This window comes from Cnephaeus nilssonii (assembly GCF_951640355.1).
Source record: "Cnephaeus nilssonii genome assembly, chromosome: 14".
NCBI lineage: Eukaryota > Metazoa > Chordata > Mammalia > Chiroptera > Vespertilionidae > Cnephaeus > Cnephaeus nilssonii.
In genome coordinates this window covers 6,196,414-6,213,308 of record NC_137085.1, presented here as the reverse complement: position 1 = coordinate 6,213,308, position 16,895 = coordinate 6,196,414, and the positions used below count along the sequence as shown (strand labels likewise).

The 16,895-nt window shown below is 53.7% G+C and overlaps 1 protein-coding gene across 3 annotated transcripts in view; it reads left to right on the top strand.

The window, feature by feature from the left end:
* The window catches only part of GARNL3 (GTPase activating Rap/RanGAP domain like 3), a 102,973-nt gene that overhangs the window by 79,068 nt on the left and 7,010 nt on the right, over positions 1–16,895 (top strand). For all 3 annotated transcript variants that reach the window (XM_079790132.1, XM_079790131.1, XM_079790133.1), the window contains 8 exons: positions 224–328; positions 1,962–2,036; positions 4,103–4,214; positions 8,489–8,587; positions 9,049–9,165; positions 9,716–9,891; positions 12,242–12,400; positions 13,603–13,669. In XM_079790132.1, coding sequence (XP_079646258.1) covers positions 224–328; positions 1,962–2,036; positions 4,103–4,214; positions 8,489–8,587; positions 9,049–9,165; positions 9,716–9,891; positions 12,242–12,400; positions 13,603–13,669 — 910 coding nt within the window. The remainder of the gene's footprint in view (positions 1–223; positions 329–1,961; positions 2,037–4,102; positions 4,215–8,488; positions 8,588–9,048; positions 9,166–9,715; positions 9,892–12,241; positions 12,401–13,602; positions 13,670–16,895) is intronic.

Sequence of the window (16,895 nt, the reverse complement as noted above, 5' to 3'; positions counted from 1 at the left end):
CATCGTGCTGGTGGGCAGGGAGCGGGGATGTGGAGAGAGCCTGGGTGCTTGGAAGGTTTTTCTGGAGCTGCTGGTTGGCTCGCGTTCACAGCCCTTGCCCTCAGCCTTCACCTGCTGGCTCTCCACCTGCCGGCTCTTCCATCCCTGGCATCCAGCACAGACCCTGCCACACCTGGGGCTCCCCAAATGCTCTGTGGAACTTTAACGTGTATCTCCCTTTCAGAACATGCTGAACAGACGATCTTTCAGTGACGTCTTACCAGAGTCGCCCAAGTCCGCGCGGAAGAAAGAGGAGGCCCGCCAGGCGGAGTTTGTGAGAATAGGGCAGGTGGGTCGCGTTCCGACACCTCTTTCAGAGGATGTGCAGCTGTGATCCCATCCGACCTGCAAAGAATGTTAGTTTGCACACCCCTGCGGAGCCTGTGCTTTCTCTGAGGGGGCCTGGAAGCCCTGAGGGAGATTGTTGTGAAGCCTGCAGGCGTGGCTCTGTGGGGGCCTGGCTCTGTGGGGCGTTGCTCTGTGGGGCGTTGCTCTGTGCGGGCCCGGCTCTGTGCAGGCGTGGCTCTGTGGGGCCGTGGCTCTGTGCGGGCCCGGCTCTGTGCGGGCCCGGCTCTGTGGGGGCCCGGCTCTGTGGGGGCCCAGCTCTGTGCGGGCGTGGCTCTGTGGGGCCCGGCTCTGTGGGGCCCGGCTCTGTGGGGCCGTGGCTCTGTGCGGGCCGTGGCTCTGTGGGGCCCGGCTCTGTGCGGGCGTGGCTCTGTGGGGCCGTGGCTCTGTGTGGCCCGGCTCTGTGGGGGCCCGGCTCTGTGGGGGCCTGGCTCTGTGCGGGCCCGGCTCTGTGCGGGCCTGGCTCTGTGGGGCGTGGCTCTGTGCGGGCGTGGCTCTGTGGGGTGTGGCTCTGTGCGGGCGTGGCTCTGTGGGGTGTGGCTCTGTGTGGCCCGGCTCTGTGGGGGCCCGGCTCTGTGCGGGCGTGGCTCTGTGGGGCCTGGCTCTGTGCGGGCCCGGCTCTGTGCGGGCCCGGCTCTGTGCGGGCATGGCTCTGTGGGGCCGTGGCTCTGTGTGGCCCGGCTCTGTGGGGGCCCGGCTCTGTGCGGGCGTGGCTCTGTGGGGCCCGGCTCTGTGCGGGCCCGGCTCTGTGCGGGCCCGGCGTGAGTGAGAGCAGGGCGCTGTGCAGAGGAAACACTGCAGAGGGAAGAGAGAGGCTACAGGGCCCAGCAGGGCCCCTCTGGTCAAGGGAGCGCGTCCCCTTTGCTGGCCTCCCCAGAGCTTTCTGAAGAGTGGGCAGACAATTTGGGAAAAGCACCCTGAACCCCTCCCTGGCTGGGGTGAGCAGGGTGGCAGTGTCCTCACAGAGTTCCCTCCCCCTGCCCCCCCCCCCCCCCCGACTGCTCGGAAGCAGCCGCCCAGTAGGTGGCCCTCGGTCCTCACCTCGTTCCAGATCCTGGAGGAAATCCCCCCTTGGCCTTGCTCCCACCGACGTCAGTATTTCTCAGTTCTGGGAGGTGGCAGCGCTTTGCTGACCCCATGTCACAGCAGGAGGAGGAGGCCCGCTGCCCGCTGCTAAGGTTCTCACCCAAAGCAGAGAGCTGAGAGGCCAAGGGCCCCGTTTCCCAGACAGGTGCAGTGGCTTTGGTTAAAGATCTCAGCTCTACCCTCAGAGACGCCGGCTCACCAGGTTTCAGGAGGCCGGAGTTGTTTTTGGTCCTCGCGGTTTGGAAATCACTATTGATTATTGATTGGTGGAGATGATAGGCTGCATTTGGGTCCTTGGGTTGGGACACTGTCATTAGGCTTCACTATATCAGGCTGCTTCCTTATCTGCAACGCGAGGGCAGTGCGGGAACCTGGGCTGCCATCTGAAATTGCTCCTGTTTTATGTTTTTTAAATTTTCAAATCCTAATTGCTGACCCTGCTGTCTTTACTGCCTGGTAACAAACATTAAAAGAGCTCTCTGTTCCACAAGGCACTAAAGCTGAAATCCATTGTGAGAGTGGACGCCCCGTCCGGCTTGGTGGCCTCAGGGATCTGTAAGAAAGAGGTGAGTTGATGATACTTTCAGGTTCATCTCTGAATGTCCTCATCCTCCGTGAAGTTGCTCAGGTTCTTAGAAGGAGGTTTGTGAGGCAGGATAAGAGCTGGTGCAGTGGTAACGTGTTCACCAGTGACCAGCAAAGCGCGACTTCCATCTCTCGGGCAGCTCCGAGCCCCCAGGGGGACCCAGGCCATCGGCAGCCCTGCCCTCAGGTCCGCCTGGGCTCCTGTCCAGCTGGCCCCACAGAGGCCAGAGACCCACATGCGGCCCCAAGAGTGTTCTCTCTCCAGGAAATGGGCTTTCCCAACCTCCAGGCATCCGTGGTTCCCTGAGCTCTTAGAGGGAGCGAGGTCAGTCCTGTGCGGAGGCAGGAAGGCTGGGGCCACATTCAGCCTGTGCTCACCCTCGAGGCAGAGGGGAGTCCAGAGAAATGGCAAAGGCCACCCGCCCTCAGACCAGAGCCTCTGTGTCTGCGACACCTCATCCATGATGCCCCGACGTCGTGGAGTCCCGCCCCTTTGAGAACTCATGAAAGCAGTGGATGAGCACACACACGCCCATCACAGTGTACAGACGGTGTATCTACACGGCGCTGTGCGTGCAGGCTCAGGGTTCCACACACCTCGCGCCCTCCCTGGGTCCGAGGCCCTTGTATCTTCTGGGTCAGGAACCCTGTTCTGCACGGGTGTTCTCAATTGAGTCCTCAGCTGAGAGAAGACATGTTCTTGGCCTTGGTTTCCACCTCAGTGTCACTTCGTGCTCTGATGTCCCCATCTGTCTCTCACGTGGCCTTGATATTTGCTTGCTTTGTCATGTTCTCCTGCTGTAAGTCACTAACCCAGAACTTCCAGAAACGTCGTAGGAAAATGCCATTCCAGTGACTGACCTGCTCTCGAGTAGCCCTTTTTCAGGTTATAAAATGTCTTCAGTCTTTGCACAACTTTTCAGAACAGTCCGGGCCTTCTCTTAGCAATCAGAATGTTCATTTGGAGGCATGTGGTCCTTAAAGGGAGAGTATACTTTTCTAAGAGAGCCATAATACACAGAGAATTGGCAAATGGCACCCTTGAAGGTGACCTCAGAGCCATCACTTCTGCTTTGAGTGGGTGCACCTGTGTCCAGTGGGTGCACACAAACACCCTCATGTGCACACGGCCCATGCACAGCCAGGTGGGATGTCTGAGAGTGGAGAGGTAAGACGTCAACTCATCCCTGAGACTCTCCCAAATCCTCTTTCTCCTTTGAGGCTAAGCCAGGTGCTTTGGAGAAATGTTAACAGTTCTGATAGAAATGCCCACAATTCTTGTGGGACTGAGACCCCACCACTGAGGCCAGGCATCCACATGCCGGTCGGACGCAGCGGGAGGGAGGGCCCACTCTTTGAGCCTGAAATGAAATTGAAACTAATGCCGAGAGTCACGTGGTATGAATATCACGTGCGGGGGACATGAGTAAGTTTCGTCGGCAGCACTGGCCAAATTCCTACTAATGTGTTCCTGTTTTCTTTAAGACTGTGTGGCCTTGAATGGGTCAATAGCATTTTCCTGTTAAGACACTGCCGACTTCTCACATTCTGTATGTTATAATAATTTTACTAAATCAGCAACACAGGAATCTAACCTGTTTGAGAGAGTTACGTAGGACTCAAGACAGGTGATGGTGTCAGAGACACGTGCTGTCACTCTGTTCCTGTTGCATATGTATTTGAAAGGAGACTCCTTAAGCCCTGCTGGCATGGCTCAGTGGTTGAGAGTTGATCTATGAACCAGGAGATCACAGTTCAACTCCCCCAGGGCACATGGGGGGAGGGTGTGCAGGAGGCAGCCAATCAATGATTCTCATCATTGATGTTTCTATCTCTCTGTCCCTCTCCCTTCCTCTCTGAAATCAATAAAAATACATATTTTTAAAGAAAAGAAAAGAAAAGAAAGGAGACTCCTTTAAGAACGGGAACTGAGCCCGTAGGTGGAGGGCCCGGTGTCACTGGTTCAGGCGGTGGACTGCGCGGTCCCCGGGGGGCCGGCCTGGTTCTTCCTGGTGCACTGACATTGGATGCTTGTGTCCCCTCGCAGCCCTGGGAGCCCCAGTGCTTCTGCAGTGACTTCCCCCACGAAGCCGTGTGCGCGGACCCCTGGGGCCAGGCCTTGCTGGTCTCCACCGACGCAGGCGTCCTGCTAGTGGATGGTTAGTGAGTAGCCCTCCTTCCAATGTCGTTGTGTGACGTGTGCTTCTGAAATGCATGACCGCCAGCCAACTCCCTTTAAGCAAACGTGTCCCCAGCAAAGAGTTGGCAAAGTTTCATTTCCTTACGAGATGAACCCCTGGTTCCCAGGACAAGCAGAGGGACTGTTTTCTGAGCCAGCAAGCCGGAGGGTGAGCCCACGTGACAGGTCCATCCCCTGCCCGCGTCGCTGAGTGGTCTGTGGGTATCGAATGACCTGCAAAAAGAATCTCCTTTTCAGCCAATACTTACCACGATTCCAACGTCCACCTTAAATCAATCGACAAGGACGCCTGATTGAGAGCCACTCCCTCAGGGAGTTGCTCTTTCTCTCCCAAAGGTCTCCTGTTTTTTAAGGTTTCTAATGCAGAAAGTACTTGGTGTCCAAAACCAACAATAAGAAGCGTAGATAATCCATTTCTGATGAATATAGAAACAAAAGGGTTTTAACAGGAAGACAGATTTCAATTCAATATAAAATCAAGCTTCCAGGCCAGCCTGCCTGGGGTCAGCTCCCTGTCTCTACAGAGCAGCCACCAATCCGACGTGTCCTTGGAGAGGAGGCTGTAGAGGGAGTTCAACTTCAGGCGGGGGTTTAGTTTAGACTCCGGGACCCTGTGGTGCCTTCCTGCAGGAGGGCCCTGTGGGGTTTCCAGACTCCAAATGAATGTTAAAGGGGCCAAACAATGGTCACCAGTGTCTCCCCGGCTTGAGAGAGCCACAGGCAGAAAGATAGCATCTTCCCAGGGCACACCCTCTACTCTGCAGGAGAGCAGGGCTCCGGTTACCATAGTGACATTTCATGAGAACCTGGGAAGCCACGCTGTGAGAGTGATGCAGTGGCCGAAAACTGCAGCATCTTCCCACCCTTGGCCATGACCTTTACTCCCTCCCTCCTCAGACCCTGACCCAGCATCTGTGCTAGGTGCCTCGGTGAAGACAGGACAGGTGGGCCAGGCTTCATAAGGGACTTACTTCTGACTTCCTCTGTTATTTTTCACATATGTTTTCATTTCATGCCCATCACATAATTTTTTAATGGATGTACACATGTAATTGTATATGTAGCTCATTTACTAAAGACAGTCTCTGCCCCTTCTCCCACAAAAGGCAGATAATTTAAAATTCATAATTTAAATTTGATATTTAATTTTAGAAATTACAAGACAGTTAGAAAATCTTTGTGATTTGAGAAAATGTGACCTCGCTGAGCTTCAGGCCTTTCTAAAGTGGAGGCAATTTTTTTAAGTGGCCGAAAAGTCGTTTATGATCATGAAAAATTATGAAATGAACAAAATGGGGATGATGATCATAACTACAATGAGGAAACTGTGGAGATTCTATTGTTACAGATGTTAAGTGCTTAAAGCAGGGTCTGGCACAGAGTAGCTTTTAATAGCTTATTAAAAGCAGCTATTACCTTTTCTGTATCTTTGTGAGCTTGCTAAAAGGTAACATAGTCCATAGATTCTGCTAAAAGTACAACCAAATAAAAGATTTTATTTTTTTAAAACACATACACACCTTAGAGGTTTAGTGTCGTCTCTGGATTTATAGATGAGGAAACTGAGGCCTAAAGAGACGGTGTGACTTGCCCAAGATCACACAGCTGCTGAGTGGCACTAGAGCCCGCAGGTGGCTCCTAGTCCAGTGTCTTGCCCTAAACCAGCTACATTGTATTAAAATTAAACTCCACCATGTGATTGTCTTCTCCTTAACACAGATTTCCTTTCCAAATATATAGTCCTGGGCAGATAACTATGGGAAACGTTATGATTGAATTCTACCTGTTTGCCTTTGTGGGAAAGAAAGTACGCTTCATAGTGACTATTTGTAAGTCTTGCCTAAAAACAGGAAAAATTCCTTTTGAGTTGCTTCTGTTTTTTTCGATGTCAAATCCAAACCAAGATTGCCCAGTCCCTTCCTGACGTGTTCATCTTCATGGACGCAGATTTTAACGAGGTGGCAGATGTCAGGACTTTTGTGATTTGCCAGGAAAGTCTTCGCTTCCCTGTTAGCTTTTGCTGAGAAGAGAATGTGGCCTTCCTGTACTCCTGTGTGCTGTGAGCCATAATCCTCTTACTGTTTCTTTGTTTACCCTTCTCTTGTCTCTGCTTCATCATAAACAAATGTTTCCACGAGCGACTCTCTCCTTCCGTTTAGGCTGTTTCACGCTATCCCATTAGCCACTGCTTCGTCTCATCGGGTTTACCCCTTGACAGTCTGCTCTTCCCAAGGTCATTCTGAGGAAAGGAAGATCCTTCGTATTCTAAGTGTAGTAAAACCTACTTTGAAGGGAGACTAAAGACTGATGGAACATGCTGTCACCATGGGTTTTGGTTTTGCAGTAATAGGAAAGCCAGCTCTGAACGATGCTTTCTTCAGAAGGAGATGATAAGAAGAGCAGAATTGTTATGGAATCTACAAGTCACCTGCCCATCCCTTGCCTCCTCTCCCTTCCTGTGCGCTGTGTCCGCCCGGCCAGCCACTGGGAAAGGTTGACGGAGAATGAACGCCGAGGCGCTCTGTACAGAGTTGGGCAGCGTCACAGTACCGCCCTGTTTTAAACGTGAGATGACGTGCGTCTGTCACTTTCTAACTCCTTCAGGGCTGTTCCTCGGGCCGCACCGTCCGCCCGTGGGCTTGGGGCTGCGTGTGGGCTCCAGCACTGGCTGAGAGCACAGACTTCGTCCATGACCGTTGTTAGCATCTCACATTTAAAATAGGGCGACACTGTGTAGCCCCCCAACTCTGAGCCTCAGACTCCTCAGCCGTTAAGTGGGAGGAGTACAGTTCCCCCTATCAGCGTCAGGGGACATTTAAATGAAATGGCCTGTGAGACACTTAGCACTGGGGCCTGTCACGCAGGAAGCCCTCGGCGTCGCGTAGCCGCCGTTCAGGAAATGAGGTGATCCTAGCTCCTTAGTCACGTGTGCTGATGCGTGCTAGAGTGCCCATCCCATGTTTACAAACCAAGTCAGCCCGAGCAGAAGCACAGAGAGCTTGGGAATCGATTCCTGTCGGGGCAGAAGAGGAAGGAGAGTGGTTTCCTGGGCTCTCATGGGACCTAATTGGCCCGTCCTTATGAGGAACTAGAGACAAGCTGATTCTAGCAAAAGCTTCACAGGCTTGTGTCTGACGGATCGGAGCTCTCACGGGCCCACAGGAGCAGGAGGTCCCTCCCCCGTGAGGGGGTCATTAATCCTGAGCATGACAATCTCTGCCCCTTCTCCCACCATCCAGGGAGGGATGGACTCCCAATCAGGTTTCTGGAAGAGGCCAGAGGCTCAGGGCCCCTCGCACCTAAATTATAAGTAGACAGACGAGCCTAACCCACCGCAGAGCACCTGAAGGTCTAAGTGTCTGACAAGTACAGGTGAGCAGTGCGCTACCACCTCTGCCTCCACGTCCACACCCTCCCGGGCCCCGTCGCCTGCCTGACTCCAGGTCAAGCCCAGAGCAGACCCTTTGCTTATGGACCAGCCTAGTCCTTTCAGCCTGTGTCTGTCCTTCACAGTCCCCAGGGGCAAAGGCATCGCCAGCAATGTAAGATCCCAGTAAGTCAGCTTAACAGCAAATCCTGCCCACAATGACAGGCCTTTAATCACCCGTTTGCCTGGCATCTTCCTGAGCTCTTGCACGGAAACTCCCTTTTCCTGGTACTCGCAATGTAATTGATCATTTCTCTCTTGTTTTTGTCTAAAAAGGACATTTCATATTCTTATATGGAGAAATACTGAAAATTTATAGGTAAACTATTGATAGAGAGAGGGCATTTTGGAATAGGCTGCTTGTATTTATTTTAAATACAAGGAAATGTTAATGTTGCTTTCTTGAGACATATAAAATAACCTGAGAAACAATACAATTTCAAAAAATTACCTAAAAATCAGAAACTACTTAAGAGGAACGCTGAGTTTTGTATACACTAAGTGTATGACCCCGGGGAAAGCTGGGACTGAGCGAGGCCGCCTTTCCTCTGACGGGCGCTGAGGAAGCGGGTCTGGTTCCCGGGCTCTCTGGAGGTCTAAGTGCCTCTGGGAAGGAACGTCAGTCCCTCTCCCCGACCTGAGAGGAGACTAGTCTTGAACTTGCTGTGCAGCCCGATGGAAGCGCTGGGAGCTGGCCTCCTGCCTAGCCCGGCGAGGACTGGCCTCCAGAGCGGCCCCAGGCATGTTCGCTGGGTTCTGGCAAGCGCCTCGGGTTGCCGTGCTGGTGACCAGGTTTCCTTTTCCAGGTGACCTCCCGGCAGTGCCAGTGTTTGACAGGACCCTGCTGGTGAAGCAGATGCATGTGCTCGAGGCGCTGGACCTCCTGATTCTCCGAGCAGACAGAGGTGTGCTCCTGGCGGGTGGTGCTTCCCGGCGGGTGGTGCTCCCCTGCGGGTGGTGCTCCCCGGCGGGTGGTGCTCCCCGGCGGGTGGTGCTCCCCTGCGGGTGGTGCTTCCCTCCAGATGAGACTCCCCTCCGGTGATACTCCCCTCCTGGTGCTGGTCTCCAGGAGGAAGGGGGGTGTGCAGCCCCCTGCGGCCAGCACCGAGGCTCACGGGTCTGACTGCATAGGTCGTACCAGCTGTCTCTGCTCCTGGTGCTCAGGGTTCGTGGGTGGCCCGTTGGTTCTCTGGAGAGGGGACAGTGAAGGAGAGAAGGTGGGGCAGAGCACCCTTAAGTGCATTGATAGGTAAAGGCAGTGGGGGGTCTCCCTCCCTCTAGCCCTGGCTTCCCCCACACAGCCTGCCCCTGCAGTTCTTTCTCACTTTTCCATGCATCTCCTCCTCCGTCCGCTTCATCTCCCCAGGGAAAGACGCCCGCCTCTTTGTCTTCAGGCTGAGCGCTGTGCAGAGGGGCATCGAGGGCAGGCAGGCCGCGTGGAGCAGGTGCGACTGCCGGGAGAACAAGCTGGAGAAAACGAAAGGTGACGCGTGGCCGCCGCGGGGCTGGTTTCGGGTCGGGCTGCCCAGGTTTCCCTAAGAGTTAAAATGAGTAGGAATTTGATTTTACTGGTTTGCTTTTTACTCAGAAACATCACAAAGAGAGAGAGCATCACTGGCGCCCTTAGCGAACCCTGAGCGCTGGAAACCCGTTGAGGACCAGAGGGAGTCCTAGGCCTGTGTACCGGGTTAGGGGGCGGGCCCAGCTCTGGTAGCGAACCTGTGAAAAGAGGCTTTCAGCCGTTTAGACTTTGGTTTCTGAGCTCTGATCACCCTCACTTTAATTCACATCATGTTGTGATATGAGGCTGCGGCCACAAACTCTACAATAAAGGGAATCTAACGTCCTTAATTTTCCTGTAACTCAACCCAGTTTTTATTCCAAGTCTCCATTCGCCAGGTGGCAGCAGCATTCTTAGCCATTTCACTGGGTTATGCCTAATTTCGGGGGGCCCTGGGAATGTCCCGATTGTCAAGGCCTGGGGGCGGTCAACCTCTGGTCACGTGATCAGCATCATTGACTTCTCTTCCCAGGCTGCCACTTGTACGCCATTAACACTCACCACAGCAGAGAGCTGAGGGTTGTGGTCGCCATCCGGAACAAACTGCTTCTGATCACAAGGAAACACAACAAGCTAAGAGGGGTGCCCGGCCCCTCGCTGCTGTCCCCCCTGTCGGAGTCCCCTGTCGAAGAATTCCAGTATATCAGGGTAGGTCTTCTGCTCAAACCCCCTCTCTCCGGGCCAGGGTGTCGCGAGGCCCACTCTTCTTCCACCCTAAGTCCGTCATCCACTGGGGTTCCACAGGCAGTGGCCCATTCAGGGAACCCTCACCTGAAGCCCTGTCCCCCCAGAGGACTAAGGCCAACGGGGACTTTCCCTTCACCCAGATTCCAGGCCCATGACCACCAAAGGGGTGTTCTGGGCACTGGGGACACAGCAGTGAACAAAACACCCCTCTTCTCCCAGAGATTGCTTGCTAGCTGCAGGGTAACAGGAACAAGCAGAAGGTCTGTGAGTCCTGAAGATAACAGCAAAGTAGGGGTAACAGCAGAGGGCAATGGGACAGGGGTGGGGGATGGCCTCTATCCTAGGAAGGACACCCCGGAATCCCTCTCTGGAAAGGTTACCTTGAGCAGAGATCCAAATGAAATATGGGAGTGGGCGATGAGGGTATCAGGGGAGAGGGCATTTCAGACCCTGGCCCAGGCACAGGCAGGAGGCGGGCGCCCGAGCTGAGTAAACAGGCAGGGCGGCCAGGGTGCGGGGACCAGGCTGCTGCCCAGGACTGTGGGTGTGACTCTGAGTGAAGGGAAGCCTCTGGGAGGTTTGAAGCAGAGAACTGGCCTGGTTTTTTAAATATATTTTTATTGATTTCAGAGAGGAAGCGGGGGAGGGAGAGAGAAACATCAATGATGAGAGAGAACCATTGATCGGCTGCCTCCTGTACATCCCACACTGGGAATCGAGCTCACAACCCGGGCATGTGCCCTGACCGGGAATCGAACTGTGACCTCCTGGTTCATAGGTTGAAGCACAACCACTGAGCCACACCAGCCGGGCAGAACTGCATGTTTTACGGAGGCGGAGCCTCCTCTGGCCACTGCGCAGAGGCGAGCACAGGGGCCAAGAGTGGGGATAAGGCGTCCTGCTGAGAGGCCACCGCAGGCCCAGCCAGAGATGGTGGTGGCGTTGGCGGCTGCAGAGGTAGAGGAAGCCGTGGGCAAAGCTGCCTGGGCCACTAGCCACAAGGATTTGCTAATCGGGTGAGGGTGTAACTTGTAGGAGAAACCTCTTTGAGGGTCAAGTTCCTTCCCTGATCTTACCATTTCTAACTTTTTTAAAACTATAGTAGCCCTAACCGGTTTGGCTCAGTGGATAGAGCGTCGACCTGTGGATCGAGAGGTCCCAGGTTCGATTCCAGTCAGGGGCATGTACCTTGATTATGGACACATCCCCAGTAGGAGGTGTGCAGGAGGCAGCTGAACAATGTTTATCTCTCATCGATGTTTCTAACTCTCTATCCCTCTCCCTTCCTCTCTGTAAAAAATCAATGAAATATATTTTAAAAAATAAAAATAAAAACTATGGTACATTAAGGTGTGGACTATGTCAGGCATTGGCTGCCAAGACAGAGTATGCCTATAGGCAAGCTGAGAGATTATTTTGCCTGGAGTTATGCATCTCAGTTTCTGCTTTAATTCGGTGTTAGTCTTATTTTTTTTAAATATATTTTATTGATTTTTTACAGAGAGGAAAGGAGAGGGATATAGAGTCAGAAACATCGGTGAGAGAGAAACATCGATCAGCTGCCTCCTGCACACCCCCTACTGGGGATGTGCCTGCAACCAAGGTACATGCCCTTGACCGGAATCGAACCAGGGACCCTTGAGTCCACAGGCCGATGCTCTATCCACTGAGCCAAACCAGCTACGGCGGTGTTAGTCTTCTTGATACAATTATTAGCAATTTTAATGAATATGTGTGTCCATTTATGGAGCATACGAGCTCTGAAGTCAGATTTTCTGAGTTCAAATCTTGGCTGTACCACATATAAACCGCATGACCGTAGACAAGTCACATGACCTTTGAGCCTCCGTTTTCTCATCTGTAAAGTAGGATAATAACCTTACCTACTTCATAAGGTTGGCATAAGGCTTCAGTGAGAATAGTGCTTGCTTGGCACTGTGTTAAGTGCTCAACAAAGTTAGCAATTGTTGTTGTTGTTATTATTATTATTATTATTATTATTATTATTAAATCACTCCCAGGACAGGACCAGATTATCTAAGGGCTAACTCGGACCACATTGTTGAATCACTTTTGTAAAAGTATTCCCTGGCCCCGCCCCTGTGCCATGGATGAGGTCTGGTCCTGAGGACGGGGTGTGGAGAAAGGTCGGGCTCCATCCCTCTTTGCTGTCCCTGCCTCCCTGTCAGGAGCAGGGTCTGCAGGGCCCGGGAGGGGACCCCCTTCTGGATGGGGCGGGCAGTGGAGCTTGATGCGAAGATGGCTGCTCCGTGCCCTGACCGTTTCTCCTACACTGTCATCGACCGCACAGGAGATCTGTCTGACCGACTCTCCCGTGGTGATGACTTTAGTAGACGGGCCAACGGAAGAGAGTGACAATCTCATCTGCGTGGCGTATCGACACCAGTTCGACGTGGTGAACGAGAGCACGGGGGAGGCCTTCCGGCTGCACCACGTGGAGGCCAGCAGGGTGAGTCGGCAGCCACAGGCAGGGGGATGGGAGGTGACCAGGGGTGGCTTCCAGCTCTGTGAAGCCGCGGTTAGCAGGGTCTGTGTCATGTCAGAATCAGGTGCGGTGCTAGTTGGGCCGTGCGCGTGGAGCTGCCATGTTGTCCGTCCAATGGTTCAGGCCAGTAGAACTGTCCCCTTGCCCGTTCAGCTGTTCCACAGCCCCTGCCGCTCCATTGTCCCCAATAAAAGAACCGAAGCGTCAAAAAGCTACGCGTAAATACGTCAATGAGAGCATGTGTTCGGTGATGCACCTGGTAACGGGATCGGGTCTCTGGCTTATTCGTGGGCCCCCGTCCCAGGGGTTCCCAGTTGGGAGCTCACCCCGAGCCACACGGGAAGGCTGGCCACAGGCCCAGCTGGACGTCCTCTTCCGCGGGCGCTGGGAAGGCAGGGCACGGGCCTCACGTGTTACAGAGCTGAGCTTTTTAATTTTCACAAGCACCACATGTTATTTTCATCATTTCTAAGTGTCAATCAAAGGCAGAGTATGCCTATAGGCAAGCTGAGAGATTATTTCACCTGGAGTTATGCATCTCAGTTTCTGCTTTAATTCGGTGTTAGTCTTATTTTTTAAGCAAATAAAAATTGAAAAGACAATGCCCCATATTAGACTTACAACGTCAGGATCTCTAGGAGTGAGGACTCAGAATTGCCTTCCAAAAGCTCTCTAGTGCGCTCTCGCGTCCTCGCCTGCAGAGACAGCGTCGTGGAGCTGGTCCTGCTGGGCCCTCGCCCCGGAGAGACGGATGCAGGGATCGGGTCGAAGCATGAAGCGGGTCTCGCCAACCTGAGTGTCAATAATGGTCTGACAGGCTGCGGGCAGCCTCAGGAGGGAGTGGAGAGGTCCCAGCTGTGGCTCTGTCCCTGATCCCGGCCGTGGCTGGAGCTCCGCCATGGACTGCCCCCCAGCCTAACTCTCTGAACACAGCCCAGCTGTCAGCTCAGTCCTGGCATAGACCTGCTTGATGCCAGCTGCTGCCCTGAGCAAGATGAGCCGAGTGCAGGAGGCGGCACCAGCCCCCACTGGGAGGGCAGGGCAGGCAGCCGAGGGGCAGCGTGGCGCACAGAGGCACCTGAGGGACGGGAGGCTGCTGTTGGGTGGGGTGACGGGAGCCCCTGAAGCTTCCTGCCTGCCCACGACCCCGCTCGTCACCGTTGCAGGTTCATTTCGTTGCGGCTATTGATGTTTACGAAGACGGGGAAGCCGGGCTGCTCCTGTGCTACAACTGTAAGTGAACCCCGTGCTTGTGTCTTCGCTCGCTGAAACCCACCGTCCCTTCTGGGGCAATTCGAAGGGACGTAACCTTAGACTTGCCTAATGGTTCATCCCGTGGCCTAACTGCGCTCCAGGAAACATCTAAAAATTGCATTCCCAGCTAGATCTACCAATACGCCCCGGTCGTGGCCCGGGCTCCAGGGTGTGGGGGTGACTGTTAAGAGTGACAGCTTCCGCGTGGAGCCCTTGCTGAATGCCGTGTGCTGAGCTCAGTACGCTGGAGTCGCCGTCTCTTTAATTCTCAGGTGCTGCTGTTACCTGTAGTTTGGAGAAAAGGCAGCTGAGGCCGAGAGCGGTGAACTGCCTTTCTCAGGATCATGCGAAGCAGCCCTAGCTGGTTTGGCTCAGTGGATAGAGCGTCGGCCTACGGACTGGAGGGTCCCGGGTTCGATTCTGGTCAAGGGCACATGCCTGGGTTGTGGGCTTGATCCCCAAGGAGGGCATGCAGGAGGCAGCCCATCAATGATTCTCTTTCATCATTGATGTTTCGATCTCTCCCTCCTTCTCCCTTCTTCTCTGAAATCGATAAAAATATATATTTTAAAAAAAGATCATGCGGAGCCAGGGCTCACATTCAGGGCGCTCGTGATTCTGTTGCCCAGAATTTTAACCACAGGGACTCCGCTCTTGGCTGCCTCTCAGGTGCTAATGAGAGCGGCCTCTCCCTGGGTCCCCGCCTCGGCTGGGTTTCGCTGGGCCAGGTGGCAGGTGGGTGTGGGCAGACCAGAAGTGAAGGTAGAGTCTTTAAGGATTTGCAGCATTTCAAAAGCTGACCGTATACTATGAAAAAAGGATCTGTTCATGGCTAAGAGTAGTGACATTTTGTGCATAAGGCTGCCCAGTCTAACTGAAACCGGAAAACGTATTTTTTTCAGCCTAGAATGGGATTAATGTAGAGTGGTGATATTGTTTATGTCACATGCGGCAGACATTTTGGTTAATAAGTCAGGGGAAGCCAATGAGGAAGAGAGACATTCATTTGGAAAACATCTTTCGGAATCTGAGATTGACAGGGAGTAAGCTGGGAGGAGCAGTCACAAGGAAGGAGCCCTCCAACAGTGAGTCTCTCTCAGGCCATTTTGGCCTCAGTTCTGTCTGAGCCGCCGAAACCACCCCCTTTAGAGGAAGGTGGGAGGAGAAGGGCCCCGCGGGGCAGCGGGAGGCCCGGAGCTCCACCCGCCAGTGCTCAGGGGCCAGGCCTTTGTGTCCTCTCTCCCAGGGTTTCGGGGACAAGGGGAGCAGGGCCACATGTTTAAAGTCACTTTTGCAAGATGTTGATCTCTCCAAAGTGTGGTCTTTTCACTTTATTGAAAAATCAGTGAGGAGAACTTGTGACAGGATGCTTCAAACACTGATGCGGATCTTTCTTCCTTTTAACTTCTCGAAAGGTGGGAGGGGTTCTAGGTGGGCGAGCAGTTCCGAACAGAAAGCTAGAGCAGGCTTTTAGAACGAGAGGTGAATCCCGGAGTGAGAAGGGAGTGTGGAAACAGGAGCGCGCCGGTTTCTGTCCTCTCTGTGCACCTCGGAAGCTTGGTTCCCTCCAGCGGGCGCAGGTTCCTGCGGGCAGGAAGCCGGTGAAGGTGGGGGAGCAGGCACCGGGCGGCTGCCCTCACCTGGCGGAAGATGGCAGTTCCTGGTGTGTTTTAAATATGAGGACCCAGGCCTTGGCTGATGGGTCAGAGGGAGGGTATGAGAGGAAGAGGAGAGGCAGGTTCTGCAGGTGCGGCCCGAGCCGCTGGGAGAATGGAGGACACACTTAGCGAGGAGGGCGCTTGGGGGAACATCCGAGTTCAGCTGGGATGTGTCAGCGCCTCCCAGTTGTCCTGTGGAGCCCTGAGCCATCAGCTGGGCGCTCCAGCCCGGGGCCCCGCGGGAGGGCTGGCTGGAGATGCCACTGGGTGTCCTTACATCTGGAGTCGGAGACTGAAGGGACTGTGTAAAGAGAAGTGGGGAGAGAGACAGGTGGGGCAGCAGGAAGACTGAGGGGTGATCAGGAGGGGGACCAGGAGTGGGCGGGGTCTGAGCGGCTCGGCTTTACAAGGTGGAGTCACCTCCCAGCAGGTGTCTTTGGGGCAGAAGTGGGAGCAAAAGCTGACCACATAGGACACTAGGGAATGGGGAAGAGGAACAGAGACAAATCTTGCAAATAATTGTGCTTCAAAGGAAAAAGAGAGAGAGGACGAGGGTGATAGCCAGCGGAGGAAGAGAGGGCAAGGATTTAAGAATAAATTGTGTGGCTAACCCATGACGGCTCCTGGAATAACAGGGGCCTCTGCTTCTATGTGAACGCCCTCCCTCCGAGAGGGTCCAAACCACCGGACTTGTGTTTAGAGCTGGGAGCAGGCCAGGAACAGGGGAGCTGAAGTAACCTGGCCTTAACTTAATGCTGGCTCAGGGTCACCAGGCGATGCAGGCGTATGGCTTCAGGTTTTCCTAAAAAACCGTTGGGAGGCGGGGGCGTGTGGAGCTCTCACCACGAGTCCGGCTGAGTGGGGCTCCATGTGGGACCTGCCTCGCAGGGGGCTTCCTGCATCCGAGGGCTGCCAGCAGGTGTCCCTTCTCTGCAGTCAGGCGGACCCATGTTCTCCCACGTGGGACTGCTGAGACTTCGGACCACCTACGAGGTGTACCGGTTAAGAATGGCAGATTTTGTAATCAAAGAAAACACGATAATTTCAACGGAAACATCAAAAGTGCTTTATTCAAAGTAATGTCCATGGCTAGCTACACATTTCCCCCATCTTTCAGGTAATTTGTGGATACCGTCCCAATAGAACTTTTCTTTGTTTTGAGGCAAACCATTCAGAGACACAATTTTCCACTTCTTCGTATATTTTGAAGTGCTGCTCAGAAAGAGCAAGTGCCATCAATCGGAACAAGTGGTCATCTGAAGGAGCAAAGGTCTGGTGAATACGGGGCATGGGTTAATACTTCCCAGGCAAGATCTTTTAACGTGTCTTTAACTGGTTTTGAAGTGTGTGATGGTGTGTTATCATGAAGCAAAATTACTTTGCCATGTCTTCTGGCACATTCTGGTCATTTCACAATCAAAGCGTGGTTCATATTGATTATTTGTTGTTGGTAGCGATCAGTATTAACAGTTTCACCTGGTTTTAGAAGCTCATAATACACCACACCTTCCTGATCCCACCAAACGCAGAGCATTGTCTTCTTTCCG